Genomic DNA, 25062 nt, shown 5'->3' with positions numbered 1-25062 from the left:
TTTAGCACTCAGTGGTCCTGTTTTGTTCTTGTTTTTTTCTCCCACCCTAACTTGTTTGACACCCTGCAGGCTGGTTTAGAGGTTTGATAACCTTCATCCAGTACCTCTCCCAGGCAGAGCACTGGCCATCTCTTAGCAATTCCAGCTTCCAATCATGAAGCAAATGGGACATGGGCTCTGGGCTCATCATCATCCTCCCCCAGAGAGGAAGGTGCTGAGTGGGGCTAGGAGGAGTCTTCAAAGGATCCAAATGCAAGGTTGGAAGGGAGAAAAGAGTAAGCATAACTCCCAAAAGGAGAAAATGTATATTTCCAAGTATGTATATTTTAAAACACAGAGAACCAAAATATGAGTGAGGAGGTTAGGAGAGGCAAGAAATAAATGTGAAAAAGAAGAAGCCATATTAAAAAATATTTTCTCCACCACCTTCTACAAGTCCATCTTTGCCTCGTCCATGTGTTTCTTGCTTCACCTTCTAGGCGGTGTTCAGAAAGCATACATGACACGGCAGACTTCATAGCTATTAAATAGGTTCGCTTTCTGCGTACATTTCATGCATTTCCATATGCCCATGGACTGTACCTCAAGTTCTTTTCATTGTCCCATAGTTGAGTAATCGTTTTAAAATGTTTACTAAATTGAAACTCACAATGACTTTTATATATATGATATATCTTGTACCTAAGAAGTTCATGCATGGCCAGACTGACCATGAACCGTGAACATCTGTTTGGTTTGGTTTGGTTTTTCTACTCTTCTCCCTTCTATTTCTAAGTCTTTTGAAGAAGGGATGAAAGTGTTTCTGTTGCGGACATGCCAGGGTTTCTGAGTTGTCTTTGCTCCTGTAGCGCGTTAATACTGAAATTCATTAATCAAGGAAGATTTTTTTTTAATGTCTTTTAAAAAAATTCTTCAATTAAATATTCTGCCAACTCTTTTCCTTGATAGCAGAAATGGGTAAGAATTCTGAGATGCAGTTTAGGACAAAAGAGGTACACTATTTTTCCCATTAATTAAACTTAAAGTATTTAATTCATTAACAAAATAATTAATATATTAATGAGGCCCTTTCTTCTGGAACTTAAAATTATTTTTTCACATCTCCTTAAATCCTACTGGTGAAGTGATACTGCAGAGAAGACAATTGAAGATGAACAATTAATTAATCATTCAAAGCAAAATGAACAACTGAATGAAAATCATTTCATGGTGAAGGGTTTTGCATGGCTTGAAAAGAAAATAATTTATTCAAGATGTTAAGGCAGTGAAACAAATAATACAGAGGTGACACCGTGCTTTAAGCAGCTCATCCAATGCAATATTTCTTAATTAGGATGGAATTTGCTTGGGATATGTGTGCCTTGAAAATGGACCAGAAAACGCCTCCGTGCATTTTACATCTTGACAGTAATCACTTGCAATATTCTGCAAGGGATACCCAGGAGAGCACCAGAGATGTTTGGTGGTGAACAGTAACAGATAATCAGTCTTTGAGAAGACAGTAAAAATCAGTGATCTGTGGTGTCTTACATGCTCAAGTCAATTAAATATGATTAATGACTACCTGTGAGAGCACACAGGAGCTCTGCTTCCCCCCGGGGAGAGGAAAGGACAGTGGACCTCCGCTTTAGCTTCCTCCTTTATATTCATAGAGGAGTTCCTGACTGGGGCACCAGATTAGCTCCAGAAAATGCTTAAGGAAAGAATACACTTCCAGAGTAGCAGCAGAGGAGAGCTGAAAGTCTCCCAGAGGCCAGCTCACTGCTTCCTTCCTACTTTCCCTGTCTAGGGGCTCCAGTGAGGGAGGGAGTGCTCTCCCGTGCGGCTCCCATACCAGGAGCCTGGAAAACGGGACCGTCCCCCACTGTGTCACGCGAAGCTGGGTCTGTTGCATTACGCGTCCTTTCTGAGCCCCCACGGCTTTGCACAATGGCTGAGTAGGTCCGATCGGGTTTTGTAGGTGGGCAATATCGGTATGGACCAGAGAGAGCCACCCAGGTTGACCAGGTGATAATTCTGGGTGGAAATGTTGATGTCAGGATGCTGGACGAATAAGCTATAGATCACAGATGTGAGGACAAAGCCCACTCACCTGAGCAGGTGGAGGCTGTTGAACAAATCCCTGTGGAGAGGGAGGGGGCTGGAGGACTTGCTGGGAAATGGGAGGTCCAGAGCCTGAGAACCCTGCTGTAGGGAGCTGCTGGCCTGTAGAGGCGATGACATAGCTCGGCTGCTGGGTTGGCTGTGCCATGAGGGACGGCGGGTAGACGGGACCAGGTGGAGGCTCAGGGGTCTCTCCTGAGGACTGTCGGCTCAGATTCATCTGGGTGAACTGTGTCGTCACGTCGTCTCTCTGCACAGAAACAAAGAGGAAATTGGCAAGAGCAGCCTAGTCATGGGAGAGGCACACAGGGGCAGGCAGAGGCCACATGCTCATCACTGTGGGCAAAGGAGAGCATACAGATTGCAAACAATAACGGAAAGGAATTCTCTGTCCAGAACAATAAGAGAACATAACAAGGGAAACAGATTTTAATCCTCAGGAAGATCAGAGATGGCAAACAATTTGACCAAATCTCCGTCTTTCAATAGAAACAAATAATTATTTTTTTCATTAAGGGTTTGAGCTGCTCAGGAGGGTGCTGAAGCAAGGAAGGCTGGGTGCCCTTGGTCCTGAAAGGTCAGTGGGGCTTCCCAGAAATCTCTGCCTTCTGGAGAGAGGCAGAAGGGGTTGTATCACCATCACCCATGGCTGTGGCAGTGAGGGAACCATTATGGTGTCTTCACATAGTGGAGAGTATTTTTCACTGACATGGCCTGAAATTTAGGGACAATGTTCCTTCTCGTTGTCCAACAGGGCCTAGTACATTGAGGGAAAAGGAAGGGAGAGTGGGGGATCAGGGAGGTTGGGGAACCCCCCACCTCAGTAGCACAGAGTGACAACCACCTCAACTGACTTCCAGCTGTTTCCCAAGCCATCACACCAAGTTCATGTGTCTCTCTGTTTCTGACTTCGAACTCCCAGGACATTCAATCCCTGTTCAGTCAGTAAATTCTTAAAATGGTACCCGATTGCAGAAGCAGCAAACATGGGACAGATGACAGAATGGAAACCATTATTTTGAAGAGGGGCTGCAGTGTTCTGGAATGAGACCCTCACTCACGCCCCTTTACAGTCAGCCCAGGGCACACATACAGCATCACACAGCCCTGCATGGGAAGGTAATAAAACTGGTGGACATGCTCTCCCGGGGGAAAGGTCGCACACATGAAATACGGTACCATGGGGAACTGCTGCGTTGCAGACACAGGCAGGAGATGCTGGGGAGGAAAAGAGACCGCTGGGTATTGCACGGACTGGGAGGAAGCTTGCAGCCCCTGTACCGACTGGAGGAAAGAAAAAGCTGGTCAGGTAACAGGGAAGCACTGGGAGCGGAAATCCCACAGGAAGTCCGGCTTATCGGAAGCAGACCACCTACACCACCCTACTGGTTGCCTCAGCTTAGTGCGCTCCACAGCCACCAACGGAAAGTCAATGCCAAGCAAAGCACAGCCAGCCAGCCTTGCAGAAGGCATGTTTGCTCAGAGTCAACACTGCCTTCAGAAGTCACTGCGATACTTTTGATGTCATTGTTGTTAGTCAAATCCACTGGATCTAAAGATATTGCCCAGGGACTGAAAGTAAGGGAAAAAATTACAAACGAGGTTCAGTCTGGCAACCTACTCAGAACACTATAGCCTTCTGTGGCTATTTCCGTGTGTTGCTCTAGGAAGGGAAGATCATTCTACATCTCTTGAAGAAGAGGCAGGCCACCTCAGAAGGAACTGAATTCTGTTCATCCGATTGATAAAGCATTCAGTACTACCCCTTTGTGGACAGGAGCACTCGGTCTGTGTTGGGAATGAGTGATCAAGATGAAAGGAATGCCTCGTTGAGGTTATGGGTTCAGTCTCCAAGACAGTCTCTGTGATGTCTAAGAATAGCATCTAGACCTAAGAGAAAACTTGGCATTCATTTTCCCTAGCGCAGTGTGCTCACCACACAAGTTGCTAGGTGGGGTCTTCGTGTCTATCTAAACTGAAGGATCCAAACGAAATCTTACCAACCTGCTATCAAGGGCTCTGGGGCTGCCAGCTCTTATTTATGAGTGGGTAGAAGTGGCCCCAACGAAAAAATGTCACCTCGCTCTTAGGTGCCACTTGCTGTTCTGAGGACTTTGCAGCCCCTGTCTTAGAACACCTCCCCTCCCTGCCTTCCCACCAGCTCCTACCTGAGTGACCAGCGGGCCTGCCATATGGGGCTGCGGTGGCTGCACCTGCTGCTGGGGCTGAGGAGAAGGCTGTTGCGGCGGCGGCTGCTGGGACGGCGCCATCATCACCCCTCGCAGGGGCTGCTGGCTGGTGGGGGGGTTGTATATTGCAGGGGTTCCGTCAGGATTCACAAAGGGCTGGCCTGCAATGGAATTGCAGCTGGGTTCAGGTGATCTTCTCAGTCTCTGCTTTAGCACAAAGAACCACACTGATAGATATGCAACAAGTAACCTGAGGTAAAGGGGCAGGGTGGTGGAGATCTAGGACACCAGTACCTTCGCTGTCATGAAGGCTTTCCCGTTGATGACCTGTCCGGCTAAGCTAGCTAACGGTGTGAGCCCACAACAGTTTAAGAAGAAACAAATAAACCCACTACCTTCAGAGAGATTTGCTAAAGCCAAGAACATCTGTGTACAGTGGCGCCCAGTGAAGAAACCTGTGGAGAAGCAATCTTCGCGAAGCCGCGTGTTTGCTGCCCGCACCTCACTGTTATCAGCAAGCTAACATACACTGGGAGATAGGGTTGCTTCCCCTTTACAGAATTCTGGCTACACTGGGTTACATGTTATTTACCAATACATTTGCTTTGCTTCCACCAGCCTTGTCACCAGCTCAGAATGGTGATCAGTTCAACCGATAGATACACAACAGAACCGATCACATCCACACCCTTGCTTCTCTAGACAGACACGGCAGGGAGCAGGCAGGGGTTCTGGTTCTAAAGATGATGCATAATAAAAGCTTCACAGCATCATCTCCTGATGGTGAAGCAAATATACATTGTTTTCCCTTTTGAAATAATGGCACGGCTCACTACTATTATTACTATTATTCGAGGAGTATTTTATGGTTTGCAAAATGGTATCATTGGATCCCCAGCATGACTCTGGGAGGAAGGAGAGTATCATCTCCCTGTGTTGTAGGGGAGACAATGAAGGCCCAGCAGAAAGGTTATAGGAAAAAAGGAGCAGAAGGATCCCAGAGGGAAGAGAGGGAAAGAGGAGAGAAAAGTAGGAGAACCAATCAAGGTCCAGTGTGGCAAGCACGGGGACAGGCACATTACACACACTGTCTGCTCTTCAATGACCCCACAGACAAGTATCTCATTCCACTTTAGAGACAAAAGGATTAGGGCCCTCATGGACCAAGCAACTCACTCAGAAAGGCCAAAGCAGCACGTGAGAGTCAGGGAATGGCCCTGGTCAGAATGAGTCCCTTCACTTCCCATCACACCAAGTAACTTCAGTGCAGTACCCAAATTTCCATAATGTGTGCATGCTAAATGAGGGGATGATGACAACAATCCAGTCATAATCACAAATCATTAACATGTGAGAAGTCAGGAGGGGTGGGAGCCATGATTTAAGGTGGAATCACACCCAGGCCTGGCAGGTAAAACATGCAAAAAATCAGAATGTTCTGATTCGCATTCAGGGGATGTCAGAGGCGGCTTGCTAAACTCTCATATTTGAAAGCCTCCCCTTACATAGTTTGGGTATGTGGGGGTCGCAAGAACACTGTTATCCAGCATAGGCAGCATGGGATGGCTGAAGAACGCAGCCCTTTATTAATAATATATATGAAAAATAACAAGACCATCAATGATGTGAGGAAAATTAGCAACAAAACAGAACAGGTCAGAGAGTGAAAATAAAAAAAACTGACCCAAGTGAAACAGCGTTCTAGTGGGAAAAAATATATGCTATCCAACAAGAACAGACTGCTATAAAATGGGGGATAATTAGCTAATACACACCGAGTGAAAGAAACCAGTCCCCAAAGGGCGGCTATTAGGGAAATGTGCATCTGCATTTCTAATACATTCAAGGTCAGGCAGAACTTAATGGTAATGAAAGTCAGAGGAGTAGGACCACTCAGGGGAGCAAGAGGGAGGCTCCCGGGAGACTAGTCATGTCCTGTGTCTCCTTCCAGGTAGTTTTTGCACGGGTGTTCACACATTCAAATACCTGCCAAGGCTATAGGCCGGGTACGTGGGTTTTACAAAATAGGGTGAGAAAATATTTTAGAATCAGTTTGGAAGGCAAACAGTGAGATTGTGGCTCCCAGGACTTGGTTTCAGCCCTATCAAGAACTGAAATGGGAGCTTGGTGTGCCTATATACACAAATACACTTGTGTGTGTGCAACGTGAAACCCTTAAATGCTGCATATTCATGAACTAAGAAAGTTCTGACAACAGTTTCATAACCAATCACAATGGGCCATGATGGAAAAAGCAAATGTGCCAGAATTATAGTCATAGAACAATGACTAAATTTAGAGGTATTTAAAAAAAATGTTAATGTTCTTCATAGGCACTTGTTTTCCTATCACTGTCATTTAATTTTAGCTACATTTGTTTTAAATACTTTTTTCTTTTTTCAAAAATAACTTTCTTCTGGATTTAAAATCTGCAGCCCATTTTTTTTTCTCCCCAAAGCCTCAATTTGGGAAAAAATGAAAAGAAATGGTTCAATTTCCAAAACTCTATCAGCCCATTTAATATTCTAATTCTTAGCCCCACTAAGATTTAGTATTACACAAAGAGGAAAATTTTTTTGTATTACACAAAGAGGAAAATTTTAGATACCTAGCATTTAAAAAAATCTTCACAGCAACTTCATAAGAAACCATTTCAAAATCAGTCTCATTCTGTGTACACACACACACACACACACACACAGAGATGGAAAAATAAAATCATCTTTATTATATTTTCTATGACTTCCAATTTACCCCAGTGAAAAGTAAGGTAGCATGAAAAACAAACCATAAATAAGGTAAAAAATATAACCATAAATTATTCAGATGTCCTTTTTGATAAATTTGAGATCCTCTGTGTGAAATATTACTAATGTGCTATGAATAAGGCAAAAGAAACATTTCCAAATAATTGCATATGAAAAGTACTCAGAACTCCTTTGGGTAGAAAGAGATGGCAGGTTCTTCTGGAAGAGAAGAGAGAAGAGAAGACTGCTTTTATGGTCACAAATGAGAAGCGGAAAGAAGTGAGAGAATGAAACAAGTAAGATGGCCACCAGGGAAGGGAAGAGACACCATTTCCTAAGAGAGTCAGGACAGGCGACTGTTGGTTTTCAAATCAGGCAACAATGGCTTCTCTGGATGCTGCCATTTCTGCCAATCCAGAAGCAATTACAACTGGATACAGGCAATTAGTTTGAATGACAGCTGCTGAAGACCGAAGGGTAAAGAAAGACTGTTGGCCCCTAGGACTATCCAGATTAGAACAGGTTTTCGTGTCCAGAACTGTGAGAGCCTGCCCAGCAGGTGCAGCATGTGTGTTGGCACCTGTAAAGGGTGCAGGCAAGCCGGGCTGCCACGAACTGGCCAAGTGCTTATTCCCCTCAATACATGGCCTTAGGTGGAATACTTCCCCACTCTCCACACCAGCATGAATAATGTGCAGTAGATATTATTTTCTAAAGGTTTTATTTATTTGAGAGAGAGAGAGAGAGAGAGCAAGCAGGAGGAGCAGAGGGAGGGGGGAGTCTTAAGTAGACTCCCCGCTAAGGGCAAAGCCCGATGTGTGGCTTGATCTTAGGACCCTGAGATCACAACTTGAGCAGAAACCAAGAGTTGGATGCTTAAGGTACTGTACCACCCAGGCATCTCATGCAGTGGATATTTCTGCACCATTATATAATTACTGAGCCCTGCAAGAGGACTAAGACTTGTTTATCCATTCTGAGGATGCAAAACAAAATCAAAACCAAAAAACCTGAGTCTGATCCCTCCCCACAAAGAGCTTATGAATACACCTATAATGAGGAAATGAACCCCAAATTAAAAACAAAGTAATCAAATGCTCTTGGTCTCTAACACCAAAACATTTCTGCCATGAACTTGGCAGAAGGCAATTTATTTAAAGAGACAGAGCAAGAAGAAAAAGAGGTTTTCCTTTCCTTGTGCTCGGAAGGTGATCAGTGAAATCATAAGGGCACGCTGATTATGGACAGATGAAGGTTAATTCAGATCTCACAAAGACACGTTGACAGACACGTCACACACAAAACTTTATGGCACATTTAAGAAGGAGGTAGAAGTGGTGTGGATAAATAGGTGCTGGTAAGCCCATGGGAAATACCAAGTGTAGTGTTAGGAGAACCCATCAGGAACATTTGAAAGAGATGAGCCCTAAAAAAGCTGCTCAGAGCAAAGTCCTAGCCGATGGCATGCCCTTACATCACACACTCGTGAATGTGCGCCAGATGAAGGCAAAGCAAAATGGCAAAACAACAGATAGGCGGATTAATGAGTACTTGGGGGATGTTCATGCCTATTGGCATCTCTGGATAGCTCTGAATTGAAAGAAAATAGCCAAACAAAGATGAACTTTCTGCTAAAAATTTCCAAAACTAGACCAAGTCCAAGACAGCAGGAAGAAGATCAAACTCCAGTGTCAAACCCAGCCTTGTGAGGATGAGAACATTATATGGGGATAACTTTGAGCCCTCTGCAGTAGCTCACTCCTCCAGACGCCTGAAGAGCAAAGAAAGGATAGGCCAGAGGTCCTGAGTTAGAAACAGACTGGCGGAGAGCTGAGTCTAAGGCTAGACGAAATAAAATGTTGTGATTGCATTTGGGGAACTGGGGGAATGAATATATGTGGATGGGTTGGTTTCAGGATGCCAAATATTTGGTGCTTAGGGAGAGCCAAGTTAATTGTGCTGACAAAGGAAGTTTCATTTGGTAGATAGACATGACCGGCAGGCACCTTGGTGTTCTCAACTTATTGCTTGTCTTCTGCTTGCTTAAGACAGATACTTTATGAAAAACAGACAAAAAACAGAATCAGTCCTATAAATACAGAGAACAAACTGGCGATTGCCAGAGGGAAGGGGGATGAAGAGATGGGCAAAATGGGAGGAGAAGAATGGGAGGCACAGTCTTCCAGCTATGGAATGAATAAGTCATGGGAATAAAAGACACAGCAAAGGGAATATAGTCAATGACACTATACCAGCACTGTATGGTGACAGATGGCAGCTACACTGTGGTGAGCAGAGTGTAACACACGGAGAAGTTGAATCCCTATGTTGCATACCTAAAACTAATGTAACATTGTGTATCAACTGTACTGAAATTAAAAAAAAATGAAAAGGCAGGTATTTTATCATAGTTTCAGACCTGGACCACATTATCAAATATGTTAGATTAAAACAAACAAACAAACAAACAAAAAAAAACCCCAAAACTGTTCTATTATGCACATCAACATATAATGAGTAGTAGATACTATTTCAGTACTCTGTAATTACTGAGCACAGTGTCTAAGACTACTTTGTTATCCACTCGAGTGTAATTAGCCAAAGATGGCTCCTTCCCACAATGATCTCATAAATGAGCTGGTAACAGGGAAATGAATCCAAGGGCTATTCACACAAGAAGGAGAGTAGTCATATGCTGTTGGATCCTAACACCAAAGAATTTCTACCACATATTTAGGGAAGGGGAGAGGTATGGATTTCAGGAGTTCACAGCCATGACAGAGAAAGATGAGTTCCAGTCCAAAGGTGGCAAATTTCTAGTTTCAGTAGTAGAGTCATAAGAGATTAGATAGATAGATGAATAGATAGATGGATGGATAGATAGACAGACATGCTCACATGCACACCATAGATAGACAGATACACATATATGTATACATGATAAATGATGGGATCTTACACACATACACCCACACACATATTTTCATTTTACAAAAATAAACAGATTCTAGGAAAGAAGAAACATCATTCACCTTCCATCCTACCACTCAACCATGGTATAGAATACATCAATATATTTTCCTTTTGGTCTTGGGATATTTTAATGGCAGGCATTTGTCAGATCACAGAAGTGTGTACAGAGAAGCTGCCCGACAGTGTTATTAGACCCTTTCCCTCAGTTCGGATCCTTTTTCAAAGGAGATATTTTGATAACAGCTCTAAATGACTGGATCCAATGAATAAGAATTGGGACTTGGCACCAGAAAGCACTTTCTTTTTCTACAACTGAGATTACACATGATAATATACACATAACACATGCACAACCATTATATCATTACAAATAATATTTCTTCATTATACCCTAAAAAATATTCTGTTGAGCTTTTTTGAAACACAGCAATTTTGATTAAAACAAATGACTCAAAACTAATGCCTGTGTGTGCTCTTGTCTGCAAACTCTCCGTCTCAATTAAAAATGAAGGGATTTAAGCCAACGGAGTCAGACCATACTTTGATCAGTGCCCAGAGTAATGACTGTAATCCTGGTTTTCTTTTAATTTCCTTTTAGTGCTTACAATGATCCAAATAAAATAAAAGCAATCTAATATTCTCCTTAGAAGTATCTACTCTGAAAGCTTTCAAATGGTTTTCAATAAAATGATTATGCCTTCTTTTCCCTCAAGCTTATGGCATTTTCAAAATGTCTCAATCAAACACCATGCCTTGAGATTGTGCCATATGTTTTCATGAAAATGTGGCAATTATTCAAGTAACTATTTTACTATCATTCTCATGTTTCTCTGAATTTCCTAATTACTAGTAGTGCTATATATGTGAAAAGATTGAGTCAGATTGCTTTTATGAGATTCTCATTCACTTTTCCTTTCTAAGTTTAGCTAATCACGGAAATACTCTGGAATCATCGAAACCAAACTCAGACATATTCAGAGACGATTCAAAAAAAAATTTTTTTCCCAATTACTTATAAAGGCTTCCAAAGAGGTGACTGGTCAATGTCAAGCTTTCTATCCCAGGACTTCCCAGCCATGGCACTACTGATATTTTAGGCTGGATAATTCTCTGTTGGAAGGGGCTGTCCCATGCATTGTTAAATGTTTAGTAGCATCTCTGACCTCTAACTTCTTAGATGCCAGTAGCAGCCCCTTTCTCCCTCAGTCATAATAATCAAAATGTTGGTAGATATTGAGAAATGGCCTTGAAGGCTTGGGCATAATTGCCCCTGGTTAAAAAGTTTCCCCCATGAGGCACATGCTTGTTAGTCTATTTGCCCAATGCTCTGGGTTCTTTGGAATCAGTGTAGCAATTAACTGACCACTAGAGAATTTAAAAAGTAAAGAACCATTGATCACGGGGGGAAAAATGATCATCATGAAGTTACCAATTTTCCAAACCTCACCAAAACCAGTCTAGTTGTAGGGTCACTAGCATGCGTAAGAATTAGCTCCCTATGTCCTATTTTTCACTACTATTCCTTATTCCCCAGGGGTGGGACTGTGTGAAGTTCTAACACAAGAGCACAACTTCTAGAGGTAAGAATCTGCTGTGTGTCCCAACTGATATCTCAAGTTCATGAAGTATTTTGGATGCAAAAACACTTTTGACATAATAAGAGGCTATCCTGATATTTAGTCTGTGAAACACAATATTCTGCGAAATACAACACAGTTATTTCCCAGATCATCATTTTATGGTTACTGATCTTAGCTCCCAGGAATACCTGAGACACACTATGGTCAACACAAAAGGGACAGAGGAAAAAGTGGATATTTCTGGGAATAATCTGTATTTATAACCGCATATCAATACTGATATCAATATACAGAAAGAGATTACAACTATAGATCTGCTCTTCCTAAACTAAGACCCTACCCAGTGGTTTATGCACATAACTCTTCTGCTCAGGAATTTTAAGAAAACTTGCTGAAGAATTTATAAGCGCAAACACAAAAACAAAACTCTGATCTTGAGTCCCTGCCATAGCAGCGGTAAGGAACTAACCTGTATGCGGATTGAGAAGGATGCTTCCCGGCGGGATGCCTGCCGCAGCCTCGAGGGGAAGGAGGATGTAGCTGGTGCTGGGGCCTGGCTGGCCCCCTGCTCCACTCTCAGGATAGGGCAAACAGCTGGGAGAGCCAGTGGCCACGCCCGCAGCCAGGGGCGCACTCTGCAGGGGTGCGTGGGTGCGGGGCAGAGACCCCGAGGAGCCTGTGCTGCTGTTAGACTCGGAGCCTGCCACAGAGAAAAGGATCAGAAAATCATCCAACACAGACAGCTCCGGATCTAAATGCTTAGTTTACATAATCCATCCTTAAAGCATGCAGTGAGTGCCACAGGACTAGAGCAACATTTGGGGCTCACATTTTATTGAGATATCTGCTACCTATTTTTCAAATGTGTCGATTTCCTAGGAAAAGAGAAGTTAAGAATGAGCACTTTCTTTCATCCTCTCACAAGCCCCTAGGGTAGTACATCCGTAAACGGTTCCCTAAAGCTGTGGACTCCAAGCCTGGAGAAGTTCGTCATCCTGAGTAATTAAAGCCAGAGGGCTGTCTTACTGGAGTTAGGAGAAAATGCCAGATGGATATTAAAATGATGGCAGTTTAAGAAGAAGTCCTAGAATGTGCTGATCATGCCCTTGAGTCTAAGGAACATCCATAAAGCTTCATTTTGAAGGAGGATGGCCAGAAATAATCTTTTCCCCTCTAGATGTGAGTAGAAGAACTGGAACACTCCTACTGAGAGTCCTTAAGGTGTGTATTTCACTTAGTGACAGAAATCTTACTAATAGGCCCAAGGGGCAGGCCAAGAAGGGCTTGGCCTTCATGAGAACACCAGATCATCCTTTAGATGGCACAGGAGGGTAAAATCATGGAGAGATTTGTGGACTGTGTGTTTTACAAATTTGAAGGTAACTGGATTCCAAGGTGGACTCTAACCCAACCATCTCCTTCCCCTCCACTGCTATATCCTACATCTATTAGGCACCACCTGCCCTTCACCAGAACCAGAGCCAAGGAGCTCTAGTTCCCTTGACCATCACTGTTCTGGGCACTGAATATTAACCAGAACATTGGGGACAAAATGCAACAAGCCCCATTTCTATATCAGTGAATTCTAACTAGCAGATGATTTGAATTATATCATAGGTTGTGAGAACATAGTACAGGGAATTTAAAAAAATTACTTCTTAGCCCACAACTATCAATTTATATCCTTAAAAATGAATTCCTCTGGGTGGTTAAAGGGAAACCTTATATAAGGAAGAGTTATAACATTGTTTCAAGATTTTAAAATGTGCCCTTGAGTTAAACTGGAAACCTCTAAAAAATAAGTGATAGGCATACAGCATGTAATCGGGGAGGAGAAAGGCCATCAGAGAGAGTTTAGAGGAGGACATTGTTTTCAAGAGGGAAGGCAGTGATATTTATTGAGCACTTCGTATGTGTGAGCCCCTGGGCACACTGGAATAATAAGTACTGTTCCTGGCTGTGGAGATAGGGAAGCTGAAGGATAGAGAAGTTCAATGCCTAAAGTCGACTCAGAAAGTCAATGATAGAGCAGAGTGTGGTCTAGGCAGACTGATCTAGCTTGACCTGGGACTCAACACTGCCTCCTAAAAGTAAGTGTATGCATATGCCAGGGACTGCCACCAGTCATTTGGGGATCTTCTCTTCTTTCCCCCACGACTTGATTATTAATAATGATAAAGTTATAGGTTAATTCAGGATGCCCCATCTAACTGGTTTCAAATGCTGATGGATTCTGAGTAATTTATGGGGAAAAATAAAAACCCTAAAAGGAGATCTGAACATGCCAAAAGGAGTTTTGAGAGGGCATCGCTGGCATGGTGTCCGGGACATTGCAGCCCCAGAGCAAACCATGGGGTGTGTTTGTAAACTTACCCCATGGGATCTCATGCTACAGTCCAAATTTCACACTACTGCGAAGGGAACAACAGCAAGGGTAATAAACAGTAACAAAACCTCCTGCCCCCAGACACTGAAGCTCATACAAAATAGGTTCAGCCCACCTCCAGGCAGAAGGGTCAGATAGCGGGAAAGGGTTGGGGTGAAGGAGACATGTCCTAAGGAACCTGAGGTGTAGCTGGGGCTGGCAAGAGGAGGGGGGTCAGGAGAGGGGATGGGTGCACACAGCTTCTGTGTTATAAGAAAATCCAGAGTGCTCTTCCTTTTTGGCTTTCAGAAGATGGCTATTAGTTACTGATGTGCAATATCATGTCCTTCTAGCAACAGGAGAAAAGCAGCACCTTCAACAGAAACAATGAGAGGGCAGGGCAAAGACAACGTAAAGGATTAGAACTGTTCAAAAATTTAAAAAAAAATGAAATTGATATTTACTGATTTGGGTGCTGAGAGTTAAATTGTGTCCAGTCTCCTTTTCTCATGGACTTGAATGCTAACAATGGCAAATATTTAAGCAGTATGTCTACATGACAAGCACTGTGCTAATCACTATGTGAATTACCTAGTCTCATTTTCACAGCAACCTCATTTTGAAAATGAGAACTGATCCTCAGAGATGTAAATTTCCCGAGCATAATTCATGTGTGGCAGAGTCTGCGTTCAGGACCACGTGGACCATGCCTCACTTCCAGAGTCACGTAGGGCCTGGGCCCCAAGCAGGACAGTACCTAGGTTCTAAGAGATACAGCACAGGAAGTCAATGCTGCCCACAATGAGATGCTCAGAAGTGGAAGCTGGACCCTGAGGGGCAGTCGGCAGAAGGTGTAGGGACAGGACATCAAGGTGACTGATGGGGAACTTTGGTGAACACTTGAGAGAGAGACAGGAAAAAGGAAGAGGGAAAAATGGAGGGGGGATGTTGTATAAAACATCATATGACAAAGTAAAATGGAAAACTGACAGCAGAGAGGAAGGGTGTGGGAAGACGCCACTGACTAGCTGTGTTTTCTTCATGAAGTGACTACTTCATCATCATCATCTTCTTCTTTTTTAGATTTCTTTATTTATGAAAGGGAGAGAGAGAAAAAGAGAGAGAGAGAGACTGTAGAGAGGAGAAGCAGAGGGAGAGAGAAACTCAAGCAGACTGTGTTGAGCCCAGAGCCCAACGTGGGGCTCAATCTCATGATCCTAAGATCACGATCTGAACTCAAACCAAGAACTGGATGCTTAATCGACTGTACCACACAGACACCCCTGAAATAACTACTTGTTTAGACCTTAGTATCCTCTTTTGTAAAATATAAGTCACCAGAATGGTGAGTAGCTATGAGGATGGTAGCCTTAAACTTCCTCTCAACTTGAACAACATTTAGACTGGTTTCTTCCAGAGGATCATTCCTCTACCTCCTTTTTCTTAGAGCATTTCTGCCCTTTATGGTGTCAACCTTTCATTAGCCAGTTAACTCTTTTGCAACCCAGGTATGTCTTTGTTGAGGACTCAGGAGTATCTCTTTGAAATTTAATAATCAAGAGAACTGGTGCCCTTGTCTGCCAGTTTCTGTGGGAGGGGAGTAAGAAGATTGACTGTGATAAGAACCAATCAGCAAAGATGACTTAGTTGGATTCACCAGTTACTTGTCTCCCTTTCCCCAGTGTTTTTCCAGTAGTTCACAGCAGCCCTTTAAACTCCCCTGCAGTTCCTTCGCTCAGGGTTGAGTTCAGTCTTTCTCCCGTATTGTAATAGTCTTGGTCCTTATTGCAATAGTTATGAATAGAACCTTCCTTGTCTGTTTATCTTGTCTGATATAATTCTTCTTTTATAAGGACCATGAACCATAAGTATTTTTCCCTGAATTAATAATTCAACAAAATATTTCCAGATTCAGGGATCTGAAAATTCAATAGAATGACCTAAAGCTTCTGAAATTACAAGGAGAGAGAGAACATCCAGGCTGCATTAGTGCTATAATGAAAATAAACACCAAGAAGAGGAAGAGATAGAGAGATGAGGTGGCTTGCATTGGCTCCCAAAATACTCTGGATGGAAGGTAGACAAGAAGGTGACAACAACAAGAATACGCTTGGATCCTGAAAACAAAATACCACACCAGGTAAAATTACTAAAACAAAACATAAGGATATCTGATTTCCTCAGAGCAATTGTTCTCAAAGCACGGTTTGAAAACAAGCAACCCATGCTGCTTCCTATGCCGCTACCGTCGAGAACCCCTGCTCTGGAGATCAAGAGAGAGGATGGCAGGACAGCAATGTCCTTTGACCAGGGTGGAAAGAAAGAGATGTCATACTCATTTCCCAACCTCATAGCTACCACCAAGAAGCAGCAGAGGTTATAGTGCAAGCACCATTCCTGTCCTTCCACGAGGAGAATGTCAAGACAAAATGACATCATCTACCTCTGGAGCTGTGTGCTGGACATCCCTAAGCTCGGTGTCAGGGATACGTCAAGAGAAAGACAACCCAGGCTTTCAGAGCAAGTCTGAAGAGGTTCAGACTTCAGAAATAAGCTTCTTCCAAAATGTAGGAAAGCATGTTCCCACCTGGAGAAAGTCTCATCATTATCTATTTAAAGCTCAAACCTATGTAATTAGAGGAGGAGAAGCGAAACTTAAATGTCACAACTCCAGGCTTGGTTTCTGAAAGGTCAAAAAAAAAGTTTGCAATTCCACTGCGAATAGTGAGGTAAAAAATTGAAAACGTGCTGTTCTGAAGCTCCATGACAGCAAAACTGACAGCTTTGCTTCATAAAACCATCTTGGGAAATTGTAAGCTTGTTTTGACATTCTATCTTGATCGCCTTTAATTTTTTTTTTTTCCTTTCCGTTCCTGCACCTTGACAAGCTTTCAAAAGGAGACACTTAGATTAAAAGGGGAAAAAAATGTCTGAAGCACTTACAATTTCTAATCATTCTTCAAAGAACATGGCATTTTAGCATTCTTGAAGTGTTTTAAATGTTTCCAAAGAGCTTTTCTTCGGAAGTGATTGGGGGGTTGGTGTATGGAGCATGACGATTAAATTAAAAATCTTAAGTGCTCTTTTGGTGTGCTGGAATTTTTAAGTACACCATTTAAGGTCCTTGGTTTCTGCATTTTAAGGAGATTTAAAACTATTTAACCTTTCTTAGTTTATAAGAGCTCAAGTGCACCACAGTGGGTTTTCTTGACTTCAGTTGCTGCAATAGTGGGATAGAAGAGCAATTAATTAGAATAAGACATCAAGAATTCACCAACTGGTGATACAACAGAAGGCAGAAGGCAGTGTGAGCCCACCTGAATCTTTCCAAGGAGCAGGAAATGTGTATATATGTAGGAGTGGTTGTGACTAAATGCTATTAATTTTCTGCCTGTGTAGGAAAACACGAGATGATTTCTTAGGAGCATTTTCAACAACATAATTACGTTAAACCATTAGCATAATGAGTCTAGCTTTCACAAAAAGTGCCCCCTCGCGTGAGTGTGAAGCTTGGATAGGAAAGTATTCACAATAAGGACAACCCATGTCTAATCTCTGGTTGGTGTTGGCCATTCGCCATCCCCCTCTCTCCCTGCCCTGCACCCCCAGGTCTGTGAATGCATCCCCAGTGTGTCTGACACCCAGGGCATGTCTCCGAATCACAGCTCTCAACACCCACATTAACTCCAAACTTCTGAGGCAAAATCAAAATCAAACAGAAACATGACAAACTATCACCCCAAAATGAAGCTCACGGAGAACTCCTGAATGGTCATCTGCCACCTTCCGGGGATTCTAAAAGATATTTTGAACATCTGAACATAATTTAAAAACAAGGGTGAGGGAGTTGGAGACAGAGGAGCTAGAGATGCAAGACCACGATGGAGAGTTTTGGGACTCATATGAACCCCCTGTATCGCCTCCATCAGTTTAAAGTTTTTTCTACGTCATGGTTCTCATTAGCTCTCACCTCCCAAAGACCATCCATGCAAACCTGAACTACTTATCTCAAAAGATCACTATTCACTTAGAAGAAAACACAAGATTAAAAAAAGAGATGCCTGCAGCTGGCTACTTGGAACTCTACACCTTCCTGAGGCTCATTTTCCTTATCTGCAAAGCAGGGATGGAAGCATTAAGAGCAGTAATAAAAAGAAACATGAACTTGTGTTTATTGAGGGCTTTTAACTGCCAGGTATTTTTCTAATTGCTTTGTGTACATTAACTCTTTAATTCTTCAAACAACCTTGCAATATGGGGACTACAATTATTCCCATTTCTCAGAGGAGGAAACCAAGACTTGCAAACAGGTTAGATAACTTGCCCACAATCATATTAACAGAGCGTCCAAGTAGCAGCCCAAACTATTAATATTATAAATACCTTAGAGTGTGGTTTTAAGAAACTGATCATAGTCGTAAATCAAAAATAATAGCTAGGTTTGTTAACTAGTTACCATGTGCAGGTGGCTTGGTAACCATTTGTATATAAATAATTGAACTTTAACATACACTAGTTTAAAAAAATACAATAGTTTGCTGGGGGAGGTGTGGGGGGATAACATCATATTCTATTATAACTTATGTTTCATGGTGTGAAAGCTGAAATGACATGGGGTCACTTATGTCAAGAGGGTTTCAAATGGAGTCAGGAGACCATTAAGGACATGGGTATTTGACACATCCTCACCTGCAGAACCATGAACTTTTGTACTGGACCAGACTGCAAATATGGCAAGGACTCAGCTCAAACACCTGCAACCTGGTACACTTAAGGGAAGGCTTAGTGATAGCCTTTGAAACCAGTTATAGTCAATCAAGATCAGCATTGTGCCACCAACACCAATCAAAAATCCTTTGTAAACGATGTATACAAGCATTCCCTTTTTGCTTTAAAGGTCCATGACTTTATTTTTTTTAATGTTCAATTAGCCACTGCATAATATATCATTAGTTTTTGGTATAGTGTTCAACGATTCATTAGTTATGTATAAAACCCAGTGCTCATCACAACACGTGTCTTCCTTCATACCTGACTTTTGCTCCCAAGTGGGACACTATTTGGGTTGCTATCCATATCTCAATGCTTTGATCCCGAATAAATGCTTTTGCTCAATTATTGCCTCCTGACAATTTTAGGTTGACAACATAGTAAGGAAAGTGAAGATTCAAGAGGTTGGTAATTTAAAGAGACAGGGTTGATATTTTCATTGCACCTTCTGACTTCCCAGGTATCCCAGCAATTAATATCATCATCATTAATTTACTGGAAGCCAGAGGGAATAATGACTGTACGGGTTGGGTGGAACCTAGGAAACACAACAGGACATAAACCCATTCAGTACTAACTACCTGCTTTGGACAGCTTCCCGGTACTCCTGGTACTGGATGTGCTGTCACCCCGGGTCAGCACCGTGATGCCCCCAAAACTGGCCGTCTTGGTCATGGTGGGCTTGAGATTGCGGTTGGAGCTATCTGAGTCTGTGCTGCTCCAGGCCCTCTGGTGGTCCGACCACTTGAGCTCATTCTCTGAGCTGCTCTGTCGACTCCCGGATGTTCTCCCTGAGCCGTCCCTGTTGCCCCTGGAGCACCGCCATAGGAAAGATGCACAGGGACAGTGTTACATTCCACGAGTGGTGCGCACACAGAATGGGACCTTTCTCAGAAGAGCCGTCTACACAAGACCCTTCTTGCAACCCTTTCCATTAAGCCTGTTGCCTCACAGTGTCACAGATAGCTCGTTGATGGGCAGACAGATAACATACCACACATAATGTGCATGTTTACAAACAGAAAAACCAAACCTAGAAATGTCACACTACCCCTCTGCCGGTGAAGGAGAAACAAGTAGAAAAAACATGGTATAAAATATAGTTGATAACTTCTCTTGTGGAGGAGAAAAGAGGATAGATTCTCCCAGCCCAAGTCAACAGTGAATCGAGGTTTGGGAACCATTATGATCTTGAATGATTCTAAAGCGACTCCCACTGAATACAGGTTTTGTCTGTCCCTTTAGCATTAAATAATGGACCATGGGAAAACGTGCAAAGAGTCAGCGAAACCATTTATTATCTTCTAACTTGATGAGATGTCTATCTGAATCCATTAAGGTTTTGACAGCACAGAAATTACTCTGTTGACCTAGGGTGAGAGTTTTGCCTAGTGAGTTTAACCTTCATGGGCAGAGGAAAGCGTCTTTTAGTGCTTTTCACATAGAAAAACTTGTGATAATAACAACACCAGTATAAACACTACACTGACATGAAACTTTCCGAGGGGATCATTGGAAATAACAAAACTCCATAGGTGAAAGAACATGTTGGTTCTAAATCCAAATTGAAAAAGTGAATGTACGGGAAGAGATCCAATAGGCAGACGTGATTTCTGAAGACTCCAGAATATCTCTAAGTAGGACACAAAATCACACGTGTTTTATAAAGAAAGTTGATGAAATTTGCATTTTCATTGGTTTCCAATCTGCTTAAAGGGGAACTTAGTGAATATTTTCAAAGCTTTTCCTGCAAGTTGGAAATAAGACATGATTAAAATACTCTAAGATTCTCATGGATTATCAGTAAGTAAAAGGACGTAAATTGTTGGCAATAGTTACAACCCCTAATTTCATTATCACAAAGCAACATGACATGTTTAAGCGTTGATCCTAATCTCACAGATGTGGTCAGTGGCTTTGTTAATAGATATTCTTCTAAAGACAATGATAGGACCGCGAAGATGTGAGGAGTGTGTGCATCTGATTGAAACTCACCAACCAAATTGCAGAAGGCACACAAAATTTTTTGCATTTGTTTCCATTTTACCTAATAAACTTCTCTTTTGTTCTATGAGAACTTGAGAAGCTAAACATTCAAGGATAATAAAAATGAAATGGCTCCTCTGTGATAGGAACTTTGTAAAAATGAAGGGAGGACAGAAAATTCACAAAACAAAAAGCACTCAGCACCCTGCTGTCTTGCATCATTTTTTTTTTATTTGTTTGTTTGTTTGTTTTTTGTGTTTTACATTCTGTTAGCACCTCAGGGATGGCTAAGATTAGAAGGAGGATCTAAAAACAGATCAGATTGTGAGTAGAAAGTATCACACACTCACTGATGGTCAGGTGGCTTGAGTTCTTAAAACCCTTTGAAATTCAAGAAAGCCAGAGGAGATGGAGTGGATCGGAAAAAACCAGCTTCTTTGAGGGTGCTCCTGCTCCATTCCTGATTGATTTCCTTTCAAGTTCTAAATTCAACTTTATTCACATTTAATTCTGATTAATTTGACCTATCTTTGCCAAAGCCTGGCACAATCATTATTTAGCAACTGTGAAGGCACCAGGGATGTGACAATAGTCTCACTTGGAACTAATCTGGAATACTGCATATAGGAAAAAACTTAGGGTAGTCCTTAACCTCGATATAAAGGATGCCTCAGAAGGAAGCTCTCCATATGCAGGTTGATGATCATGAGCTCTGCTTGGTTTTCCCTTTCCCCATAGGTTTCCATCTCCCTAGCACCTCCATGAAAGGAAAGGCCAGTGTGGCTGAGCCCATCTGCAAAGGAGTGTCTGCCACTTTTCCTGGGTGCAAACTAGTGTCTTGGAGTTTGCAGGCTTTACTCTGGCATTGGATAACTCCTCTAGACTTGTGCTACACCCTTGGCCAATAAGGCAATCTAAGGTTTCCTTAACTTCTTCTACCACTACTCTCTACCATTTCAAATCAATATCCCAAAGTCAAGAGCTGTCAAAATCCCCAAAAGAGGGAACTTTAGTCGCTGCTTTAGTCTTAGCATTAATGAGATTCATAAAAATGCATCTAATACTGATTTATGGATTTCTATTTATACACTGAAACAATATTTTATAATTCTAGCTACTGATTAGTTGCCTTAGCACTGGCAAAGTGAGGTCCAGAATCGAATTTCATATCTATTTGGGTGTAGAATCATAGACCTCATAGGCAAACATAACCACAAGTGCCTTCCTGTCCATTCTAAACCCAGTCTTGGTCCCTTCTACTGGAATCCAAAAAGACAATGGAAATGAGGTGTCTGGTCATCAAGAGGAGTTGGTCCTTGTGTATAATGAGAATTTGTTTCCAGAATAGGAATAGAACAGAACTTTGGGTTCTGTTTCGGTGCTGATTAATATAACTAACAACATTTATTTTCCTTCATGTCTGCACTTTTTTTTTTTTTTGGCCAAGTTATATATGATGTATACTTTGAGTTGCTTTAAGTATTGTATAGATGTCCTTTGTGCTAAGTCATCTTCCTGAGTTTCTGTGCCTGATGACTTGGTGGGTGATGGCACTCATATTTGGAGTGACTGATCTGAGCGGATCCTAGCTCTGGCTAGGGGCCAGATTTGGGGCTATGTAAAACCGATTGGCCTAACGGGGAAGAATCCACATTTCATAAACTTATTGGCTTAAACAAGCCAGAATGTGGTGTGAGTACATGAGTACTGGTAAATTCTTCTTGTTCTTTTCTCAATTTTCAAGGGGGACAATGCAGAGTTACTTTTTTAATGTAAAGTGTGATAATAAATGGTCTATTGATACAAGGGGAAAGCATTAGACTATGTAGTTCAACCTAGAAATGTGAAAGACATTTTTAAAAAACCTTTTTAGTTCTGCCAAAGTGTAAAGGGAACAAATTAATCCAACTGTTCTAATTATGAGATCTTAAGTTCACATTTACTACAAAAAGATACTTTCTGAGCAACAATCCATTTACTTTCCTTGGTCTTTTCTTAATTCTACGTGGGCAAAATGTTTTGTTTGTTTGTAAATGAGTAAGTTTTCTCTCTCTTACAACAGAGATGAATCCTAATATTCATAAAAGCAATAACATATTAAATATATGCATTGCATATTGAGTACCTTCATAGTGCTGTGTATCCTTTTTGCCTGTAATGAATATTAGAGATATATTTAATAGGGTAGTGACATGGTTATGGTCCCTCTGCTTTCAAGGATCTTCCAGCTTAGTATAGAACTTAAAATATTCAATATTAATATATAATAAATACATATATATCCATTCCCTTTATCTTACACAGATCTTGATTTAAGTAATTCATTATAATTGGAAGCAAATGGCCTATGAGGGCCTGTACCTTCCCTCTGAAATAAAAGCTATGCTTGAAAAACACAATTGAAGTATTATGATGGCCAGTAGTAGCTTTAAAAATCAACTACTCAAATACAGTTACCATTGGTGTCTTTTCCAATATCAGTCATGTATATATATAATTGCAAACTATTAGAGGAATTTTAACTTGATGATGTAATTCACTAAAGTTGACTTGGGAATGTTAAATCAGTATGCTTTCAAAGTTAACCTTTTAGGAGAAAACAAAAATAAAAGCAAAAAAACCTACCCAAAACAGAAAATCAGAGGAGGAACCTGAAATGATTATGTACCAAGCAGTAATTCCCTGGTCCCATATCTCACATTATCTAACATGGCTTTAACACCAGCTCTGTAACCAGCTTTACAGATATAACCAAACATATTTATTTCCATAAACAGATATTTTACACTAGTACACTTATATTTAACATTGATTCTGCCACATAATCTGAAAACACAGTTTTAAAAAAGTAAACCATACCAACCGAAAGAGCTGTCTTTTCTTATAGGTCTCATTGCATATGTTACTGTCTTCCAAGAGCCTACTGGAAATGAAAAACATGGTTTTTATGATATAAAACCTAATGACACTAAATGCCCTATGCTAAATGGATGTGTACTCTTCTGCAACAGTACCACTCTTGCAAATCAACCCCGTGTACTATGTTTTATGTGCACGATGTTGCATTTTGCAATAATAAATGAATGACAGCATTATTTTTTCCCCTATCCTAGGATTAAGGCACTGATACTAGATAAAAAGGAAAGGAAGAAGAAATAGAATGGAAAAGGAGAAGATAAATCATTTAATAGACAATTAATTAAATATATTAGCTGTGATTTTCTTTCCTTTGGGCAATATTAAAGTTATCTCTTTTGCGGGGAGGGGCAGAATGAAATATTGACATTCCAGAAACAGGTATCAAAGAAATGTATTTATTTTTAATGGGAATCTATTCAGTTAGATTTTTGCTTTTTGGAAATATCAAGACTTGTTCATATATGCAATGCATGTTTGTCACCAATTATGGTAAAGATGAATATAATTCAGTTTGAATCTAAGGGACACTTAAAGAGTGTTAGCAGTCTTTTTTTGCAAAATCCAAGTAAATGAATAAAATTTGGGCATAAGGCAGGGGAAAATTATTGACCGGATGACTAGGGAATAAGGCTTCCTACTAAACTGAATTATAAACACTCACTTCATCTTTTTAGTTAGGATATAGATCTTTGGAATGCTTCAGCATCATCCCTAGGATGGTAGTGCTCATGGATTCTTAAACTGTAAATAGGGAATATTCACTTAAATCTGTGTGGATTTTTGAGGATGTTTTTGAATATCTTCTTTAGACACATTTTCTACTTTCATCTATTCTAGAACAGGCTGTTCAATGAGAGGGTTAGCTACTCAAAGATTTCTTACTGCTAATATTAAAGATAGCTTTTTCCCCCCAATCATCTCTAATGCTTGGTTAAAATTTTCTTTAAGTACTGGAATTTAATTAAACAGCCTCCATTTTAATCAGTTTTACAGGGGCACCCATTAAGCCGACACCTGAAATAAAGTTAAGCACCACTTTCTGAAGGGATACCATATTTCCATTCCAACTTGCCCACTCTGATGCACCTTAAATGTAATTAATACAGCTAATATAGAAGTCTTTAATTCCTCTTGAAAAGCTGCAATTAAATCAAGGGAGCATTTGAAGATCTATGTCAGTTTAGAAGTATTTCTTTAAGGTATATGTTAAATTTGAAAACCTTTGGCTCATATGCTCAAGACTTTGTATAAGTTGTATAACCCATTCATCACACAACAACTACCCCCCTACTAACTCCCAAGTTAGTAAATTTAGATCAGTTTGGATAGATCTCCAAGTTAGACTAATGGGTCGTTTAGAGTGAGAAACTGAAAAAATTATTCCAATTATAGTTTGCACAACTATAGAAAATTGTGGGGCACAAGAAGTG

General features: G+C 41.3%; 1 protein-coding gene across 26 annotated transcripts in view; it reads right to left on the bottom strand.

Moving 5' to 3' along the window:
• The window catches only part of ARPP21 (cAMP regulated phosphoprotein 21), a 154400-nt gene that overhangs the window by 53529 nt on the left and 75809 nt on the right, over positions 1 to 25062 (bottom strand). For 9 of the 26 annotated variants that reach the window (XM_013059990.2, XM_004759397.3, XM_004759406.3 and 6 more), the window contains 6 exons: positions 23577 to 23636; positions 19306 to 19538; positions 12062 to 12292; positions 4272 to 4453; positions 3283 to 3387; positions 2093 to 2353 (listed from right to left, as the gene is read on the bottom strand). In XM_013059990.2, the coding sequence (XP_012915444.1) occupies positions 2093 to 2353; positions 3283 to 3387; positions 4272 to 4453; positions 12062 to 12292; positions 19306 to 19538; positions 23577 to 23636 (1072 nt within the window). Of the gene's footprint in view, positions 1 to 2092; positions 2354 to 3282; positions 3388 to 3418; positions 3676 to 4271; positions 4454 to 12061; positions 12293 to 19305; positions 19539 to 23576; positions 23637 to 25062 lie in introns of those variants that run through there. The other 17 variants (XM_004759404.3, XM_004759408.3, XM_045089082.1 and 14 more) reach the window with 12 other exon arrangements.

The sequence above is a fragment of the Mustela putorius genome, unplaced genomic scaffold (genome assembly GCF_011764305.1).
Source record: "Mustela putorius furo isolate JIRA1106 unplaced genomic scaffold, ASM1176430v1.1 tig00003834_pilon_pilon_pilon, whole genome shotgun sequence".
NCBI classification, from domain to species: domain Eukaryota; kingdom Metazoa; phylum Chordata; class Mammalia; order Carnivora; family Mustelidae; genus Mustela; species Mustela putorius.
Note: the sequence above shows the minus strand (reverse complement) of the source record. Positions and strands in the feature narration are given on the sequence as shown.